Here is a 20,976-nt window from a genome sequence, read left to right as displayed (position 1 = left end):
GCCAGGTTGCAATTCCAGCACCTCTGCTATGGTGATGATAATGATTTTATGTCATTCCCTCTTTAAAATTTCTGTTTTGCAATCTAGGCACCCACCCAAATAGATAGCATGATTATGTTGAAGGAAACATGCATAATCAAAAATACAAAAGTTCAATTTGTTCATCCATTTTATATCAAACTGGAGCTACAGTGTTGCATTTGATAGCAGTAATGTGGTCATATTTTGCTAAACATGCAGAAGAGTAAACATAGAAGATACCCTTTTTTTTACCTATGACAGATCCATTGAGAAAAAGTGCAACTCCAAATAGGACTCCAACGCAGAGAGCAAGAATGAATGGCCGCCGTCGGCCCCAGCTCAGAGTGCAGCGGTCACTTGCAGAACCTATGAGGGGCGTGAAGATCAGACCCAGAATAGGGCTCAGGAACCAGGTGAGACTGTAGTACTGTTCGGGAAGACCTAAAACAGAGTAGAAAGATAAAGGGACGCATGTGAGTGGTTTCAGACATTTCAGATTGGGGATCCCTGAAAGTGCAGTCCCATTGTCCAATCCCCCATGTCAATCATTAGTATGGAAATATACGTAAGATATGTATGCAGCCCCCCTTCCCTGCATCCTGAACAGTCAGGCCAGCCAGTACAGACATGGTGAACAAGCAGCTTGATTGGACGTCCGAGTTTCAGGTAGACCAGGACGAAAGGATTAGCACCAATGGCTTAACAGAGAGAAACATTAGATGCCCATGGCCCATCTAGTTTCTTAAACATATTTAGGAATTCGGATTGCAAAATGGTTATCAATCCACGGGATACACTTCATGTGGATTGGCTTGTTTCCGGCACTTATGTGCATCACTCGCTAAGTACACTTATGCAGGCGACCAAGGAAAGGGTGAAGGAACCACACGTAGTCCCTTCTCCCTTTTGCAAGGAGGCCATTTTTTATGTTCACATTCTTTTCAATGTAAGTGAATGGCCGCCATGGAAAGGGAGAAGGGACTGCGCATACTCCATTCTTCCCTTCCATGGCGGCCATTTTCTTTGTTTACTATGGCCGCCACGGAAACAGAAAACAGACTACTTTTTTCTGTCCGCGGAGGCCATTTAAAAGAAAAATTAAAAAATCTGTTTTTTTTCCAGTTGCGAAAAGCAACGAGTCTCGCAGCTGGGAAAAAAAACATTAGTACCCCGGTCTAAGAGGCCGGGGTACTAATGGCAATAAGTCCCTCGACGGCGGGCCATTACTGGCCATAGTAATGCCCCGGGGCCTTCGTTAAGGCCCTTGCTATGCTCATGCCTGTAACTATGGGCCCAGGGGGCATTACCTTGGGCGGTAATGGCCCGCTGTCAAGGAGCTTAATGCCTCATTATAGAACCCTGGAATGGCCTGCATGGGTAGATAATGACCAATAGTCAAGTTAGAAAATCCCGAGCAAAAAGAGGGTGAATAACAAGGAGAAAGTCCTCATACAACAAGGATTTGGACCAACTAGCAGGTGTATTATGCCATTATATTGTGGCACAATAAGCAAGCTGTGTGAAAGGTAATAGTTCTGGATGATGTAATAGTTCAGTTCTGGATGTTGTATTATTAGGCAGCCTTGTATTAGTGGCACAAGAGTACATGATTCCGATTAAACAAACAAAGAGAGAAGGTAGGCAGCAGGCAGAATGAAGTAAAAGCATGGGAGAGGAAGCAGGGGTAGCAAAAGGCTGCTGGAGCGGTGCATTTGGAAAGAAGGGACAAATAAGTGTGGGGGTGGGGGGAATTCATAGAGCCAAGAGGGCCCTCTGATGAGCATGTCCTGTCATCATCTACGAGGTGAGATCTCATGAACAGTCATGAACAGCTACAAGCATAATAGGACAAGGTGTGATCTCAGGTCAAAATGTAATACCAATACCACATGTTTATACAGTTCTTAATGCTAGATTCTACCAGCTGCTTCAAAGGGCCGTTGTAGCCTGTGCTAAGAGGAGTACAGCTTACTGGATTCAATCACATGTCCTCTAGGCTGAACAGATCTGTCTTTAGTAATCACTGTGTTGCTGGCTGCTTCTGCCATCATGGGCCGACATGCTGCCATCAAGCTGTCAGTGGTCTTAAAGACCACATGTTGGTATCAAATGCAGAGTCATTCACTCGATAGTGCTATCAGATGCCCATGTACTCTCACTGTGGATCAAGAATAAGATACAGGTACTGCCACCAAATGCCTAGGAGTGCACAGCAAGACGGGTGTGCCCATCGTAGTACCTCACCCAATACAACAGGCAGTGCCATCATTTGGAAACGGAAATGAGGTATAGAAGGAGGGAGGTTGGTCACAAGTACGCTTGCAACAGAGAAACACAAAAGGAAGAACAGAGGGGAAAAGGAATGACAGGGTTAACCCTCATTTGGCCTTGTAATAGCAAAATGAGCCCAAACACTGACATCAAATGATCATGTAGCCCCACAAAATGCCAGGTATTAAGATAATCTATCCAGATACTCAATGTGCCAGTTTGTGCAGTCACATACAGGTACGCTGATGATGAGCCACAAATTACTATAAGATGCTCAAAGACAATATTAAAAGGAGGCCGAAAGGGTATAATGGAGAAAGAGTATGCCGGGTATACACTTACGGCATCAGACTCCTTATTTTGGCTGTTATGACAGTAGGTGGCAGAGGAACACACTTTTGCACAGTGTCAATACCGTACACTGCTACTAGTACCAATAGAACTTTGTTGAAAGTTGAAAAGGCTGAGGGTACTAATCAGGTGTGGAGGTTAAGAGATAAAGGTGATCTTAAGGTACTCTAAAATTATTAAAATAAATGCTGCCAAATAAAAACAACTTGATTTTGCCACTGTTTGCTTTACATGATAATCCATCAAAGCTCAACGAAGTTCAAAAAGGTCCTTCGGCCATGGGTAAGAACTATATGAAATGTGTGCTCCTCTAAGGTATGAGTCTGAATTAACTAATAATTTCCCTTTTATCACTTATCTTTTTTATTCTGTTGAAAAATTACAAATGCAGATTATTTAGCAATCCTTCAAATACTGTTTAGCCAATGTACTTCGGGTTGCCATCAAAATACCCAAAAGTTAGGAGTTCACGAATGAGAGTGCGTTTGTAGCATGCACACAATTCAGCAAAGGTTATTTGCACAGAACAATTAACTACAGAGAACCAGTGCAGCAACATCACACAAATATGAGGGAGGGCAACACAAGAACAAATAAGATTGAAATGCATGCATTTGATTTGGTAAATAATGTATTGGAAGTTGACAAGATGAACTCTTGCTGGATGGCAACAATAAAAGCAGTTAGCCATGCTACAGGGAATGGGGTGGGGGTGGGGAGGATTATTGTACCTTACACCAGAGAAAACTTCAACCTACAAAGGATTAGAGGTGGAAGGCTAGCATAGTTGTGAAAGAAGCCGAGAGAGAGAGAGTTTGCCTTACTACTAAGGTTTAAATCTCAGCAGGCATTCAGTCCTTCATCCTTGCTAGATTGAGGAACTGAGCTCCATCATATTAACTAATATTAGCCTCTTTTATTACTGGGTTTAGAAGCAGAACTAGTTCGGGCTAAGGCTAACAACAAATCTGCTATTATTATTGAGAGCAATGGCTAGGCATAGAGACCAAACGGACTGATTAGTTTTAGCCCATAGATCAAAGGTTTGTCGGTTTGCAGTCAAATTCTAAACAATCAATGAGAACGTTCCAGTTCAAACAGGTGCGCGTGTGTATATATCAGTATTAAAAAATAAATTAAAGGCGGCAAAAGGGATAGAGGTAAGGAATAAGGGAAACTTTGGGGTGGTCAAAGATTTATTATTATGGGCGAACCGACAAAGGAAAATGCCAAAACAAGTCGTAAAAAGAAAGAGAAATGTTTTATAATACGCATTCCCAAATTCTATCTTTTGTATCATGTCCCTGTGCGACTGATTTGACGTTTGCCTCTTAGACACCCATGAATTTGACAGGTTAGGCTTGACAGTTAATTCCAGCAGACTGCTGAATCATATGTTGCATGCTGGCTAAATTGGATACAAAAAGCATTTCCAAGTATTCCTAAGAGGCTACTCTCTCAATCCATTACATTTAAAGGTGTGTGCAGAGAGTTAGTTACCAGTTTCACTAGGAACAGACCATCAAAGCTGACGAAGCTGCATTTACTTTCAAATCCAAAACCTTCATATGTTCAATGTAAACATCAGTAAGTACATGGTTAGAACAAGGGGTGTGAGCTAATAATATAATAACGTCGTCATAGGCAAGTGTAAGGGCAGCAACTCTGCCCCCCATGTGGTGCATCTTGGTTACAATAAATTAGGAGTTTGTACATACATAAAAGTAACTAACAAGTACACAGCCATGCTCAACTCAAACACTGGCAATTACAACCTAGGTCTTAAGTATCACTACCGCCATGATGGTGTTGTGTATCGCCATCACGATCTTTAAATGGTCAATTGGGGTACCCATCTAAAAAAATTACAAACTACTTACCCCGATTAACCAAATCAAAGGCTTTTGCCAAATTCATAAATGCGTCAAAGCTTCCTCCTTAATACAAACAGACTTGGCGGCAATAAAATGCGGGTTTAGACATTTTTTTTTTTTTTTTCGTCGGCATAAAGCATACACATACATCAGAGCAGGTACAGCATTAGGTACCTACATGAATGAATACATGGGTATACAGAGACAATGGAGCAACATCGTGGGGGAGATAGCACGTTCTTCAAGGAGGGGCCTGGGGTGAATCGACCACTGTGGAAGTATCATCTAGTCCATTCAATTAACTATTGAAGGCGGACCATATGTCACGGAGGCGGGAGCGCACTGGGATCATTTCAATAAATTCTTCTTCACAGTTTCAGGACCACGTGAGCAGATTTAGCCATTTCTGGAACGAAGGGGGGGGGGGGACTCTTCCAGTTTTGCAACACACATATTTTTTAGCCACTATACAGCCAATATTCAGAAACTTAGCCATGCTCTTGGCTCCCTCAGTCTGCCATATCCCAAACAAAACACCCAACGGGTCAGTGCCAACCACAGAGTCAGTAATTTCAGATAATGTTTCCAAAACCTCGCCCCAGAACGCAGTAAAGCCTGGACAGTTCCAGAACATGTGTAGATGATCAGCCCCCTCCGCACCGCAGCGGGGGCAAAGTTGTGGGTCAGCGCTCGCAAAACTGGAAATCCTACGCGGGGTATAATACAGCCTATTTAACAACTTATACTGTATGGTTCGGTAACGGAGGTTTAGGGAAACCCTATTGGTATGAGAACACATCTTCTCCCATAGGTTGTCGGTGAGCTCCAACTCCAGTTCAGACGCCCAGTCGTCTCGGGGCTTGGAGGGACGGGTGGGGCCAGTGGACAGTAAGAGCTTGTATAGTGAGGATACCACTACCCGAGTTGGCGATATAGGCGACCCCAGGGGAATTCAGAGGCTCATTGGGAATGTCAGGCCACGCATCTCTGAAAACAGCATGGGGTCTATAGTGTTGCAAGGTTTCTAGCGCGGAGCCCGAGTGGCCTGGTCTCCCAGTTTGTGGCGTTATGAACTTTCCTTCAGGGTAGAAGTCAGTGAGGGCGTGATATCCCAGATCCTCCCAGTGTCATGCCAGTGTTGTGTCGAATGTGGGTTCCAACCCGGGGAATCTCCAGGAAGGGAGTCATTTGTAGTATGGGTGTTGTTCGGTGGAGGACTCGAATATCCGGCCCCAGGCCTGCACCGTGTAAAGACCAGGTCGATGGGTGAATCAGGTTCGTAGTGTTGATGTAGGATTAAGGACATAATGTTGGTCCCTATTGCAGCCAGTGTTTCCAACTTGACATGGGGACGAGGTGGGGGCCCGGGGTACCAGTAGGAGGCAAACTGCGCCTGTGCTGCGATCCAGTATCACAACATGTCAGGGGCGGTGAATACCCCTCTGTCATAGGGGAGTGTCATGGCCGACCATTTTTTTTTTACGTACGGCACCACAGTGCCATAGGAATTGGGCATACAGCTTGTGTAAGTTTATGAAGTATCTTTTCCCGGGCCAGATAGGGACATTGCTAAATATTTACAATAATTTGGGGTGCAAAATAATTTTCACCAGCAAGAGCCTCCCAGCCAGTGAAAGCGGAAGGGTGCGCCAGCGCGCTATCTTGGTTTCCGCTTGCTCTGCCGCAGCTAAGTAGTTGTCTGCCAGCAATGTGTCTTTGGTCAGGGACACCTGAACTCCCAGATATTTGATCCCACCCGGGGACCAGCGGAGCGGATACTCAGTGGCAGGTTGTAGTGTAGAGCTAGTGAGGAGGAAGATTTCAGATTTAGTATAGTTAATAGTGAACCCAGAATGCATGCCTATTCGGGTAATATCGCGCAGGATTGGGTCGAGGTGAACAGCCGGGTCTCTTATATACAACAGCACGTCGTCAGCATAAAGCGAGATAATTTTGGGGGAGTCTTTCAGACATATTCCTTTGCGTGAATGTCGCTTCCTTACGTAGTCCGCCATTGGCTCTATTGCCAGAGCGAACAGGATCGGGGAGAACGGGCAGCCCTGTCGGGTACCTCTAAACAGGGGGATCAAGCCCAAAATCTGGGAGTTGACACAGACCTTGGCCACTGGGGAGGTGTACAGTAACTTAATGTAGGCCATTATGTTGGGCCCTACGCCCATGGTTTCCAGCACCAACCACATGTATTTCCAGGACACCATGTCAAATGCCTTTTGGGCATCTATTGTAACGGCGACTGCACTAACCCCCTGGTCAATACGGGACATAATATTGAACAACCTCCTAATGCTGTGGGATGTGGATCTCCCAGGCACGAAGCCTGCCTGGTCATCATGAACCATATATGGCATGACCGGGAGGAAGCGATTGGCAATCACTTTAGCAAAAATGTTGGTGTCCAAGTTCATGAACGAGAGGGCCCTGTACGATCAACATTCATCGTTGGGCTTACCAGGTTTAAGTAAAACCATTAGGACGGCCTCGCACAACGTTGGGGGAGGGAGCCCAGCTTGAGAGATTCATTCCATACTTCAAGTAGTTTGGGGGCTAGTATGGCCACGTGCTCTTGATAAAATTCTGCGGTCAGCCCATCGGGGCCCGGTGCCTTACCCTTAGGGCACTTAGATATAGCTTCAACCATTTCATCTAGTTGGAGGGGGGAGTCCAGCTGGTCCCTGGTTGCGGGGGAGATACAGGTTGTGGGAATCTGGTCAAGGAGGTCCCGCATAAAGGATTCAGAGTGTTCAGGGGGCTGAGAGTATAGGTCTGTATAGAAGTCCATAAAGACCTCAAGGACCTTTTGGTCGGACCAGTGAGTAGTCCCCTGGCTGTCCTTTACACAATTGACCTGAGTTTGGCCCCACTCACCCCTGGCCAAGATGGCCAATGTTTTCCCGGGTCTATCGCCCTCCCCATATTTCCACGCAGCCTGCGGGCGGCTAAAGTATTGCAACTCTCTAGCGGCTTGCTCGTTAAAGAATTGGAGTTCCTTACTGATTTGGAGTAGAGTCGCAGGGTCAACTGAAGACGGGTTATCCCTCTCCAGTTCGCGCAATTTAGTTTCGGAGCGGCCGAGGGCTGCTCTTATAGTCTTAAGGACTCCTCCCTGGATATAGACATTCCCCTGATAAAGGCTTTGAAGGCATCCCAACGGACTCCCAGGGGGGTGGACTGGGGTGTGTTGAACTCAAAGTAGGTCTGAATATCAGCAAGAATGTCCGCCTGAAACACTACGTCCTGCAATGCATAAGACTTGAACCTCCAAGTGTTGACAGTGGGAGGAGGCACTCCCAGTTCCAGGGACATCAAGATTGGTGAGTGGTCCGACAGAGTGCGGGCCAAGATTCGTCTTTCCACCACCCTCCCGAGCATTGCGCTTGACAGAAGGAACATATCAATTCTGGACGAACTATAATGCACTGAGGAATAGTGGGTATATTCACATGTTTGTGGGTGTAATATTCGCCATGCATCTTGAATGTCAAGTGTTGAACTATGTGCTAGGAGTCTTCGGGCCGCGCCATATAATGGTCTGAGAGCTGTGCCTGTCCTGTCCAAATTAGTGTCTAAAATGAAGTTCATATCACCCCCCCAGATAATGTGCACCCCCACGTAGCCTAGTAATATAGACACCACCCCGTCCACAAAATCGGAGCAGTCCACATTAGGACCATAGGTGTTTACCAACAAGTATTCATTGTTAGCTATAGTGCAGTGCAATATCACATACCTTCACTCTGGGTCTATATAGCTCTTATGAAGTAAAAACTTGAGTGATTTATGAACCATCGTCAGTACCCCTCTGGCTCGGGTTGAATAAGAGGTGAAATATCTGTAGGGGCCCCATGCTGGTGCCATGCATTTGGCCAGGGCACCCATGGAATGCGTTTCCTGTGATAGTAGAATTTTGCAGCCATGTCTATTGGTGTAGGATACGATTTTCCACGCGTTGGTGTAATTACTTAAACCCCAAATGTTCCAGGACATCACTGTGGTAGGCATTCTAGTATTCTAAGGAACATCCCACCACTGTCGCCATGGTCTACAAGTAGGGCGGAGAAAGCCCCCAAGTGGGCGCCCCGATGCCATGTGGTCTGCCTGTCTGCCTCCACCTTTTGCAATAACAGTCCCCAAGATCCCAACGTTACCACCCTCCACCCTCACCGCCCTCCCCCAACATGCAGTGTATATACCCCCTCCCTAGATACAGGTGTCACCAATTAATTCGACACTCCCTGAGCAGAAGAGGTCAAAGGGCACTATCCAACGGGGATACGCCCCTACCGTGGCCCAACCGGGGCCAACCACCAGTAACACCCAACAAAACATAAACTTTGCAATTGCAGTGAGGTGTGCTGTTGTCGTGTGAACAGCCGTTTGAACATCATGTAGGACAGCAAGAGCTGTCAGACAGGTTCTGCGGTAAACAGATAACAGTTCAGGTCCCAAGGTCGGTAGGCCATTGAAAACAGGATAAAAATAAAAAGGTAACAAGGGCTCATGGTCAGTTCCATGCTCTGGACGGAGAGCGAAGATCAATGTCCAAAGTACCAAGAGTAAGCCCGAAGCCGGATGTCTGTAGATGGGGCTGAATTTGCTGAGATTGCAGTACATTATTGCCATTAACACAGTCAAGTTGAAACATTACTGGACAGGTTAGGCCACACTAGGGCCTAATATGCTAGATCAGTCTTTGCCGGCACGGCCACCAGTTGGGTCGCCGAGAGGGATGAGCGCTTCAATTAATTTCACCGCCTCGTCAGGCAAAGTGAAAAAATACAATTTGCTGTTGTGTGTAATTTTGAGACGTGCGGGGAACAGGATGGCGTACCGGATACTTCGTTCCCTAAGCAACTTATTGACCCTGAGGAATTGGCGTCTCTCCTGTTGTACCGCTATCAAAAAATCAGGGAAAATCCTGACGGTATTGGCCTCAAGGCATAGGTCTCCCTTCTCACGGGCTAGGCGAAGGATGAGGTCCCTGTCTCGGTAATTTAAAATCCTGGCGATGATGGGCCTTGGGATGTCGCCTGGTTTGGGGCGCGGCGACAAAGCTCGGTGGGCGCGCTCGACTGTAAAGTAGGGCGGGACGGCCGGATTGCCGAGGAGGTCTCTGAGCAAGGTTTCAACAGCGTCTTCCATGCGCCCCTTCAGGGCGTTTTCCGGGACCCCAATGATTCGCAGGTTGTTTCTACGAGAGCGCGATTCCAAGTCGTCGCACTTTGCTTTTACGTTTTTCATGTCGCGTGACAGGGAGGCAACTGTGTTCTGCAGGGCTTGAATATCATCTTCGTTCGTTGATATTCTACTCTCAGCATCATTGATCCTGGTAGCCGCCTGGTCCACTCGTGTTTTTAGGGAGGCCACATTGGCATTGATGTCATCTAGCTTCTCGTGGAAAGAGGCAACATTTTTGGCCATTGTTTCCATGAGTGTAGTCAAGTCGGGGGCCAATACGCAGGGATGAGGGTCCGGGTCTGGTTCCTCCTGCAAGGATAACGTGTGTCCAGGTTCCGTCCTCGGGACGGCTTTAGTGAATTTGTCCATGGCTCCCCCCTTCGGGTTCCCTCTGGATCTGTTAAGACACTACCGGTGCACTCCCAGGTGATACAGGAGTTCACAATTGGAGCAGGCAGAAAGGGCGGATGGTCAAAGGAACCAAGCGGCGGGAAACGTCAAGCACCACACTCGTGGCGGTGATATGGGCAGATTATGACAGCAGTGAAGGCAGGAGGCAGCAACAAATTGGAGAGCGTGGGACCACTCAGGGACTAGTAGGGGAAGGCCGCCAACCCACGAAGGCGAGTATACTTCCCAGCCAAGAGGTGCAGCAGTTGCTGTGTAAAATTTCACTCCTCCACTAGTCTAGGGGCCTCCGTGTAGGCATTGTTCGTCGGGTGCCCCCAACAGAATAGGGGGGAAGGTGAGAGCCAAGCACCCCCCCAGTCCAGGAGTCCCGCACCTCAGTCCACTCGAGCAAGGGTGGGGGGCCCAGTGCAGTCCAGGGCTCCAGTGACGATAGGCAGCGAGTATTCAGTGTCTAGACTCCCCGGTGGGCTCCACAGGGGCAGGCAGTCAGGGTATGGCGTCCCCCTCCCGGGTGGAGCAGGAGAGTCCAGGACCTCAGGAGCAGCAAGTCAAGGAGATGAGGTCCAGCCCCGGAGCACCGCCAACACCACAGCACAGCACGGCCCCCCCAGCCCCTCACCTGGGTGTAGCAGTCCGGCTTGTGGGCCGCAAATTCCTGGGGGCAGCCAGGCTCCAGCCCAACCGCCCATGCAGCGGCGAGGTAAGCGCTCCGGTGAGGGACAGGAGCTGGGGGCGTGCTCCAGCGCAGGCCCCTGCGGCGGCAGTTCACACAACGGCGCTCCCCAAGGGGGGCCGCCGCAGCCGTCGGCAGAGTCCCGCTCCAGATGGTCATCCGCAGGCCGGGCAGCAGCGGCCCTCAGAAGGGGGCAGGGCACACGGGCAACGCACCCTGCGGTCACCGCCCGCTGCAGTGGAAAGCAGGCAGGGAGGAGGAGGAGGCGGGAGCCAGCTGCGCGCGAAGGCCCCGGCAGGCCAACAACCAGCTGGTCCCAAGTCCCGTTCACAGGTTTCCTGACACCGATTCGGGCCGGGATTGCAGGGGAGCAGGCAGGAGGGATACAACAGTGGCTCCACAAAGTTTTAGACTGCAAAGATAAAAAGAACCGCATTTGAAGGCGGATTACGGCCAAAGCCACACGGAGCTCCAAGACTAAGCAGCCATCTTGGGCTGCTCAACAGCGCCACCTCCATGCCACTGAACCTTAATTCTTCCTCTGTAGTTCCATGCATCAACTCAATCCACCCCAGCTCCTCCACTCCTCCCACACCATTACGTCTAACCCCAGGATGAGTCCACAATGTACAACGTTCCATTGCTTCCCAGCTAGATTTGCACATTACAAATCTCATACATATATACATGATCTAGGGGTACACATTTCCAGTTGCAAGGCAACAACCAGGCCAGGCTTAAAATGTCACTTGCCCCCTCAATTCCCCATCTGCATACATCACATTTTCTTACTCGCCAAGAGTCAATTATCACTCTACAGTGACTATGCACATTGTGAGCTCTGTCTGATCAATCCCAAAACCATGTTCCATTCCAAGGTCTTCCCCGTGAAGAGTGGATGCCTTACTCAAGTATCCACGAGCATGTTTGTTTGCAAACTATCATCAACTACACATTTTGGCTTGTATGCTACCACTTCCCAGAATCTATATGAATTGGAGGAATCTGCTGCCTCAAGGAGCATTGTCTGCTAATTCAGTTTTATGGGAAGCTATAGATTTATTGACCAGTTTTCTAGAATGTAAGAGAGGGAACTGCACAATTCAGCGAACTAAGAGTCAATATGCTGCATAAAAAAGGTATCAGAGATATGAAAATCTCTTAGATATCCAAGTCAAAGTTGGCTCATTAGTTCAGGGCTATGAAGAAATTAATAGAAATTAAAAATGCTCCCCCAATCTTAGGGGAAGGAATGCACGTAAAACAAAAGGCTGTGCGGACTACGAGGGTTAGCACACAAACCATGGCAAATAATCATGGACACACAACACAAAACACATTCACAGTTCCATAACCATGTCTAAACCCCAGTTCAAGTCTGGAAGAATCTGGGAAAGATAACTTTGTCAGAGAAGCTGCAGAGTAAAACACAAATGGCACGGAATGACAATGGCAGCATCTAGGGAAGAGAGCAAAAAGCAATCTCTTACCTTGTCTTCCGGAGGTAGCTAAAGAGCCACGCAGGCTTAGCAAAACAAGGGCAAACTCACATTGTTGCTTCCATATCCTATTACATTCCTGATATCTCCCTCCAGCAATATTGAAACTAGCGAGGACATGCCAGGTCACCCACTCTTCTCCCCCTCACTTATGGTACGCTTGAGCCACAAGAGGATTCAATGAGAAACGAAGGACAAGTCAGTCAAAAGAAAAGTGTGGAACAACCTAGGGTTGGGCGATATAGACCAAAAGTCATACCTTGATATTTTTGGGCTGCATCTCGATATAGGACATATATCTTGATATTGTTTATGTGGGTTAAATGCTCCGTTGTAAGCCACCAACTACATGTGAGATGTCACAAAAACCTTTATTTATAAAGACATTGATAAAAATCCTACATAAATTTATGGCCTGGCCTTAGAAGCACCACTCCTCCATCCCAAAGCGGGGACTGCCTGGTTGCAAATGACACAACGTGGTGGCTGTTTTATGTGGATTTTGGGGTATTCACCTCCATATGCCAGCCCTAAGGACCACCAGGTCTCAATGCACAGCGCCCAGACTGCCCCATTACAACTGCAAGTAGGGATGCTTTGGCCCTCCCCCTGCCAGCGAAATGTTGGATAACCACATCATACATTTCTTGGTTTATGATTGGATTTTTTCTATTATTTTTTAATGAAACTACTTTAAAAAACGAATTGATATATATGGGGCATAGGGGGAGGAGAGTTAAGGGTTTGTAATATAGGGAAGCCCCTCCCAAACAGAAAAAAATATTTTCAATGCATAGCAAAAGAATACAGTAAAACAACATAGAACGCTACCAGCGTGCTGTCTGGTGATAGGTTGACACTGCTTCAGATTATTAGGCCTATAGAGTGTTATCAAAGCATGTTGTACACAGATGTGAGGCACTCTTTCCCTTTAACATGCATCGCTGTTACCTTACTGGGTTGTAAGAGTGAGAATAGTAACAGTTTGAATTCTTACCTAGTGCTTTATGCTGATTCTGCCATCTGTGTGTAGTAATAAGGTTTAAGTTACTTACCTGTAACTATTGTTCTCCGGCATGGATCCACATGCTTATGAATATTCCCTGTCGCCAGGCTTGGAATTCTCGGTAAAAGAAAAACAGTCTCACTTTCACTTAAAAACAGTATTTCTCCTCTAAACCAACCACTGTCCTCAGGGTGATACTGCACACATCCAATGACAGTCCTCTCCCTAAACCCCTCCTCTGGCCGCCATTTTCAGATTTGGTAAGCATGTAAAGTGCCAGAATGACCAAGAAGAGCCGCAGAGGGGGTGGAGGGAGGGTTCACATGCATATCTATGCCAGACCAGTGCTGGAGAACAATAGTTACAGGTAAGTAACTTAAACCTTCTCCAGCATGGGCTCCAGCATGGATTCACATGGTAATGAATAAATAGCAGTACAACATTACACAACCATGGAAGTTGGCAAGGATCAACAGAAGTAATACATTCTTACCTTAATTCTTAGTCTCACCTCAAGTGAACAGGTTGCTTAGCACTGCTTGGCCGATTCTGGACTCCTCCCTGGAATCCCTGTCGATGCAGCAAAATTTTTCTATGGTGTGCATGGACCTCCACTTAGCAGCCCTGCAGCTGTCCAGCAGGGGCACACCAGACAGGAACGCTGTCGGCGCAGCGATCACTCTGGTGGAGTGGGCTCTCTGACGGCCAGGCAGCGGTTGGTTCGCCAACCGATGACAGAGTGTGATGCAGCTGGAGAGCCACCATGAAATGGATGCCTTGGACCAGGCCTTCCCATGGTTCACAGGACCAAAGTTCACAAACAGCTGTGAGGTCCACTGAAAACTCTTTGTGCGTGTCACGTAGAACTTCATGGCACAGGCAACGTCCAGCGAATGCATGGCCCTTTCCGCCGGCAACAAAGGTTTAGGGAAAAAAACAGTAACACCAAAGGCTTGTTGAGGTGGAATTCCGAATAAACCTGCAGCATGAAAGAGGGGTGCATACGCAGTACCACCCTCGATTCGTGAAAAATTGGGTATGGTTGCTTGCAGGATAGGGCCTGGATTTCCTCTACCCTTCTGGCAGAGGTGATGGGCATCAGGAAAACCGTTTTCCACAAGAGGAACTTGAGAGGGGCCTGATGCATGGGCTCGAAGGGAACCCCCATGAGCCATGTCAGAACCACGTTGAGTTCCCACGCCGGGGCAGGAGCCTTCACCGGCGGGAAAGATCAAAAGTCTTTTGAGAAACTCCTTGATGAGTCGGTGGGACCAAAGTGAAGATCGTCCCACCTTTTCAAAGACCTGGTGTAGCAGGAGATAGCCGCCAGAGGTACCTTGATAGAGACGTGCGCCAGTCTGGCCTTGGCCAAGGATAGCAAGTATGGAAGGACCTGCGGGCCATGACCCTCAGAGGGGTAAGCTTCTGAGACCGGCACCACGTAGTGAAATGCTTTCATTTGTGACCGTAGCACTTCAAAGTCGACTATGCCCTGGCCTTGGCGAGGACCTCCCTGCAGTCCGTAGGTAACTCGTATCCTCCAAACCCTAGGACGGCAGGAGTCAAGGCCTCAGGTTCAGCGATCCTGGTTTGTGATGAAGGATTGCGCCTCCTTTTCTGATGAGACATGGAACCACTGGCAGCTTGACTGGAGGCGACGCGGACAGGCTGAGAAGGTCCCGATACCAAAACTACCTCGGCCGGGCCGATTAGTATCATTTTGCCTCTACACTGTCTGAATGTGTTAATGACTCGTATCAGGAGAAGGAACAGAAGGAACGCGTACAGGAACAGCACTTCCCACAGGAAGGAGAATGCATCCCCCAGGCTCCTTTGCTGGTGGAACCTGCTGGCAAACTTCTGGCACTTGGAGTTTGCTGCTGTCGCAAACAGAGCTTTCTGGGGACCGCCCCATTTGACGAATAGGGGGGTCCACCTGATGCTGATGAAGCTCCCACTTGTGGCAGGAGCGCAGTTCCCTGCAGAGGGAGTCTGCAATGGTGTTCTCGACTCCTGCCAGGTGGAGGGACGAGGAACATCCCCTGTCTGACAGCCCAGTGCCACAAGTCCAGCAGGGGAACCCCAGAGAGCAACGCTGTCATAGATGCGATTTCTCTGGTGGAATGGAACCCTCGGGTTGCCTGGCAATGGCCTGTTGGCCAGCTGACGGCAATACATGATGCAGCCGGAGAGCCATCTGGAGATGGACGCTTTAGATAGGGCGTTCCCATGTCCCACAGGTCCAAATTCAAAATAAAGCGTATTAGTCTTTTGAAAGTCCTTTGTGTGTGCAACATAGAATTTCAAGATAGATTGCCACGCCCAGCGAATGCAAAGACATTTCAGCAGGTGAAGAAGCGCTTGCAAAGAAAACTGGCAGTACCAAATGTTTGTTTAAATGAAAGTCTGATGGGACCTTCGGAATAAAGTTAGGACGAATACTTAGAAGCATTTTCGCTGGGTGGAACGACAAATATGGAGGCTTACATGACAGAACCTGTATTTCCCCAACCCTCCTGGCCGAGGTGAAAGCTACGAGGAAAGTGGTTTTCCAAGAAAGAAACTTCAAGGGGGCCCAATGCATAGGTTCAAACGGTGGCCCCATAAGCTTGGAGAGTACCACATTAAGCTCCCAAGCAGGTACAGGATCCTTCACTGGAGGGAATGTTCTGAAGAGAACCTTGAAGAACTCCTTAACGAGTCTATGCAACCATAGGGAGATCATGCCCTGAGTCCGGCTCCAGGTGATGGCGGCCAGGTGTACCTTGATTGAAGCATTTTCCAAGCAAGCCTCGTCGAAGGAGAGCAAGTGAGGAAGAGGCTGTGGCACCGTAACGAGCCATGAAGAGATCTTCAACCAGCACCAAACTGTAAAACGCATCCACTTGTGTTTGTAACAGGCAAGTGTAGATAGAACCCTGGCCTTAGCCAGAATTGTCTTGCATTCCAAGGCCTGTAAATAGTGTCCAAACTCTAGGAATGCAGGAGCCAGGCCGCCAGGCTCAGAGACACAGTTCCAGGACATGTATCTGCAACTTCTTCTCTTCTGGGCCCCAAGGTCCCCTGGCATATAGTTGGCCCGTGTGAGTGCCCCAATTCCCGAGAGAGGTGTCGGTAGTGACCGTTTCCTGATGCGACGGGGTCCTGAAGGGAGCCCTTCGCAAGATGTGAAGGCGAATGGACCACCGCGACACAGCTTTCCTGAACGTTTGATTGAGGCCTATCTTGTCGTTCTGTGAGCCTGAGGTTTGCTTCCACCTAGCGTCCAGGAACTATTGCAGATTTCGCAATGTGCAACCTGCAATGAGGGACCAGGTGGATGCAGGAAGACATTGTTCCCAACATGTATTTGATGGACCGGAATATCGTCAACCCAATGGAGGACAGCCGTTGGAACTTTCTGAGGATGGCACGTATCCTTTCCTATGATGGGGCCGCCGCTAGGCATATCACTGTTGAATCAGGCCCCCAGGAACAGGGCATCTTGGGATGGTACCATGCAGGATTTGGGATAATTCATGGCGAATCCCAGAGAGGTTAGAGTCTGGACCATCTCTGCTGTATGTTGTGCTTCCTGGGCATGAGAACGAGACATACACTCCCTTCCAGCAAAGGAATGCCGCAACTGAGGCTAGGCATTTGGTGAGCACCCTCTGGGCTGATTTGAGGCCTTGAATTGGTAATGTCTTCCTTGGACGACGAAACTTAGGAACGTCTGACATTTTAGGTGAATGGGGATGTGGAAATATGCATCCTCCAGATACAGCGTTGCCAGGAAATCTCCCTCTTCCAGTTGGTTGAGTACGTGCTATAACGGGACCATCCTGAATTTCTGGGCCTTTAGGAATTTGTTGAAACGAGGCAATTCCAGGGCAAACCAGATAGTATCTGGAGTACACTCCAGAGCCCCGAGGCAGAGAGGGACAGGTTCTATTGCCCCTTTTAGCAGCATGGCCTGAACTTCATTGATGAGTTGGGCTCCATGCTGTTATTGTCTTGTGTCCCTGCTTGATGAAATAGATTACCCATTTGTGCGTCGAGATGTTGCGCCACATGTCGACAAACAGATAGCCGGCCTCCGACTGGGGTGCTGAAGTGGGGGCTCGGGAATAAAGTCTGGTCAGGCTTACCTCAGCGTCTGCGTCCTGATGGCTTGCGGCCAAAAACACTGGATACCTCCCCTATAGGCCAGTGAACGGCCTCTATATGCCTCCTGAGCAGTGAAGCGAGAGGGCTAGCGCTAGGAGAGGCTGAGCACTTGGGAAGTTCGGGAAACCTTTAATTTCTGCGAGCGAATGTTCTGCCTCCTTTGTTGCAGTGTGCCCAGTGTGCAGTCTCTGTGTCCGTCTGGACTGCTTTGCTGAAAAGGTAATCTCAGTCGAAAGGGATGTCGACCACCTTGGCTTGGACGTCCTGCCTAAAGTGTGTGACCCTGAATCAACCTTGACGCCATAGGGCAACCCTGTTGCCCTTCTGCGGGAAACCAGAGTCGGCAATGTCAAGGGCGACCGCGATTCTATGCTCAGATGCCACTTCTCCCTCTTGAAAGATGGCCATGGCCTCCACTTTTTTGTCCTCTGGAAGGAAATCGAGAATGGGTCCCAACTTGTACCAGAGTTCTCGATCGTGGTGTGCAAGGAAGGCTATGGCGGGCGGCCTTGACTGTAGAGGCCACAGTGGTAGTTATGCGATTTCCAGCCGCATCCAGCATCTTTCCCTCCAGGTCAGTTGGGACTGAGCAATAGGAGGATGGATTAGACAACCCCTTCCTTGCAGCGGTCAAGATTACGGAGTCTGGCATTTAGGAGCCATATCTGGGACCCTATATTTCTTCTCCAGCCTTTCCTTTTTAGTCAGTGTGGAAAGAGGTTTTTGCATCACCACCGCCTGTCCTCCCAGACCTCAGAGAAGCGGGACTGAGACCACAGTCTTTCTGGAGGTTTGACAGCGCTGGAAAAGGAATCCCTGCTTTTTCTTTTCCTCTGGAACCAGGTTGAAAAGCTTGGTCGCCTGGGAAATAATCGCCTGGAAAGATCCCACTTCATCCAGGGGAGAGTCCCTGTATGGTAGCTCTACATCCGGCAACTCACAGTCTGCAGGGACGTAGTCTTCAAACTCATTGTACCCTGGGTATCATCTGTATCCGTTTTAGTGTCTGTACAAGTGTCTGTTCCGGTCAGATGCAACTTCTCTACAATAGGGGCCAGTGGAACAGGAGGTGGCTGCGGGAATTGCAGGCACTGGAGGAGGTGGCACCAGGCGGGGCAAGATGGTCTTGGTGGACCTGCCCCAGGATCCCGGCCAGGAATCCACAGCCAGACCAGGAGTCACAGGAGATAGGTGCTGCTGAATCTCTCAGACCAGAGTGTGGAGATTTGACAAAATGTCCAAAGAAACATCTCTTGGCAATGGATCTCTCAGGGCCTGAGGCATCAAGATTGGGGCATGAGGCCTTGTAGCGCGAGTAGGCTGAAGCGGATGAACAGGCCGTGGAGCCCGCTTTGGAAACAGGCCAACACCACCCTCCATAGGATGTGGACCGATGTCTTCCTCCTCCAACGGGATGGATTAAGCGGAGAGAGGGGCTGGAGCCATGAGCCTGGGAGACCTCGCAGGGGATGTGGCAGGCAGCTGAGGGGCCCTTGTGGGCTTTGGCAGAAAACAGATCTGGTGGTGCCTCCCTCTCTCTGGTGGGGCCTCTCGGGAAGGTGCCTAGCACAGGAGCACCTGGAGAAGGTAGTGCGGACGGAACAGACACAGCCGGGACTGACGGGGGCCTTGGAGACAATATTACCCTTGAGATAGCCGTTGTGACCGTAGAGATAGTGACTGCAGTCGTCAACAAGCCTATAGACGTGACAAAAAACGGTACTGCCGGCCTGGCAGATGGTGTCATCGACAGAGTCTTCGTTGATGATTACGATGATTTATACAACAGTCTTGGGGTCATCGACAAGGTCTTCTTTCGGGTCATCGACGATGATGCTACCGCCAATGATGAACGATGATGCCAGTTAAGAAGAGGACAATCTCCGACCCTCCAGATACTTGTTGTCAAGTAAGTTGGAGCGTGTGACGGCTTTGCCTTTTTAGGTACCTACCCCTGGGAAGGGTCCTCAAAGGACCCGATGCTCTTGCCAGAGGGAGTACTCTCCCTGGGCCTGCTAGCCCTGGCTGAGGCATGGCTGTGAATAGACGCTGAGTCTGAGGCCTTACCTTTGTCCAGCTACGACACCAGCCTCTGATGGCGATCCTCTGTCTTAGTGGAGAAAGACGGACAGAGGTTGCATCTCTCCACATCGTGGTCCAGGTGCAGGCAGTAAATACACTTTTGGTGGCAGTCTTCGATGAAGACATTCTTCGGACTGCATTTGGCACAGGCCTTGAAGAGGCTCTTCTACTCGGCTCCGACATGTAGCGTTTACTGGGCCCAAAACTCAGTTTGCAGCCTCACACGATGTAGCGATCCGACAGAAGGCAGGATTGAGACTGGCAACTGATCCCCGCTGCCGACAAGTCACAAAAGTGACGGACTGAAGAAAAAGAAATTTGAAGAAAACTATCATAGGCTAACTACTCGAGGAGCAAAACTCGAGGACTCCCAACACGAAAAAGTGTGGTAAAAATCTGAAGATGGCCACCAGGTGTGAAGCTAAGGAGGTTGAGTTTCATTAGTTGAGGCATATGGTCCAAAGTGACAGCAATAAGCTATACAAGCATCAATGCAGTTTTAGCTTAAAGATGAACTGCTTTATTTTACCAAGGATTCCCAGCCTGACGACAGGGAATATTCATAGTATGTGAATCCATTTAAGACCCCAGGCTGGAGAAGGCGCATAATTGTGTCCAGTTGAGTTTGGTCCCTTCTTATTGAGGTTAAGACGTCATCCCTACCTTTACCAAATAAGTAGCTTCCACCCAGTCCTTCAAAACGCCACCCAGTCCTTCAAAACGATATCTTTCAGAAATTCCCATAAGAACAGTGTTAGTGCGTTGCTTCACTGTTCAACTGTTCATTTTATACAATCAGTGTTTACCTATATTTAACAACTAAAATGAGTGGCAGTTTGAAAAGACTGCACCCATGCTGAAAACACAACTTTCTATGAAAAATGGCAGTCTATTGCATTGCAGATATGGGTGGAAAACAAATGCGCATACTATTTATTTGTTTGGGGGGAGGGCAGCTTCGAGGTGTACTTTTATTTTGGATCACAAGAGCGATTGAAATATGCGAGCTGGCTCTGCTGAAATCCAGCACTGTAGGCTCTCATGTGTGCCCTTTTATGTGCTCTGCACAGAGGTGGCGAGATGCCAGGTAAGCCGTGCTACACGAAAAGCACAAGGGGCATTCTTTTGGAACTGAGCATGTATTCATTAGAATCAGCGACTCAATCAGCCGCAAATATCTGAACTTGAGCTCTCCAACATCAACCCGTCTCCAAACATGGCTTCACGATTACAAAGCCTGCTGTAAACACAGACTTCTCGTAAACCGGAACTGGCATGGTTTATTAGCATTTCGAGCTGACAAGGTCGTGGCTGAGCCCAGGGAAGTCATTTTGCCGCCCATTCATAAAGGGAAGAACTACGGGTCGACTGTAATTCTTGCGAAGGGAAGATGTGGCCACTGTGTGCACGTCCGAGTCATTTGTGACAGAGAAAGAATTTGTA

The 20,976-nt window shown here is 48.7% G+C and overlaps 1 protein-coding gene across 1 annotated transcript in view; it reads right to left on the bottom strand.

Moving 5' to 3' along the window:
• SLC45A4 (solute carrier family 45 member 4) overlaps window positions 1-20,976 on the bottom strand; it is a 560,586-nt gene that overhangs the window by 137,766 nt on the left and 401,844 nt on the right. Inside the window, exon 3 of the mRNA XM_069621710.1 lies at window positions 274-462. Coding sequence (XP_069477811.1) covers window positions 274-462 — 189 coding nt within the window. The remainder of the gene's footprint in view (window positions 1-273; window positions 463-20,976) is intronic.

Source organism: Ambystoma mexicanum, chromosome 5q (genome assembly GCF_040938575.1).
Source record: "Ambystoma mexicanum isolate Mex_15411 chromosome 5q, UKY_AmexF1_1, whole genome shotgun sequence".
NCBI lineage: Eukaryota > Metazoa > Chordata > Amphibia > Caudata > Ambystomatidae > Ambystoma > Ambystoma mexicanum.
This window is presented reverse-complemented; position numbering and strand designations above follow the sequence as displayed.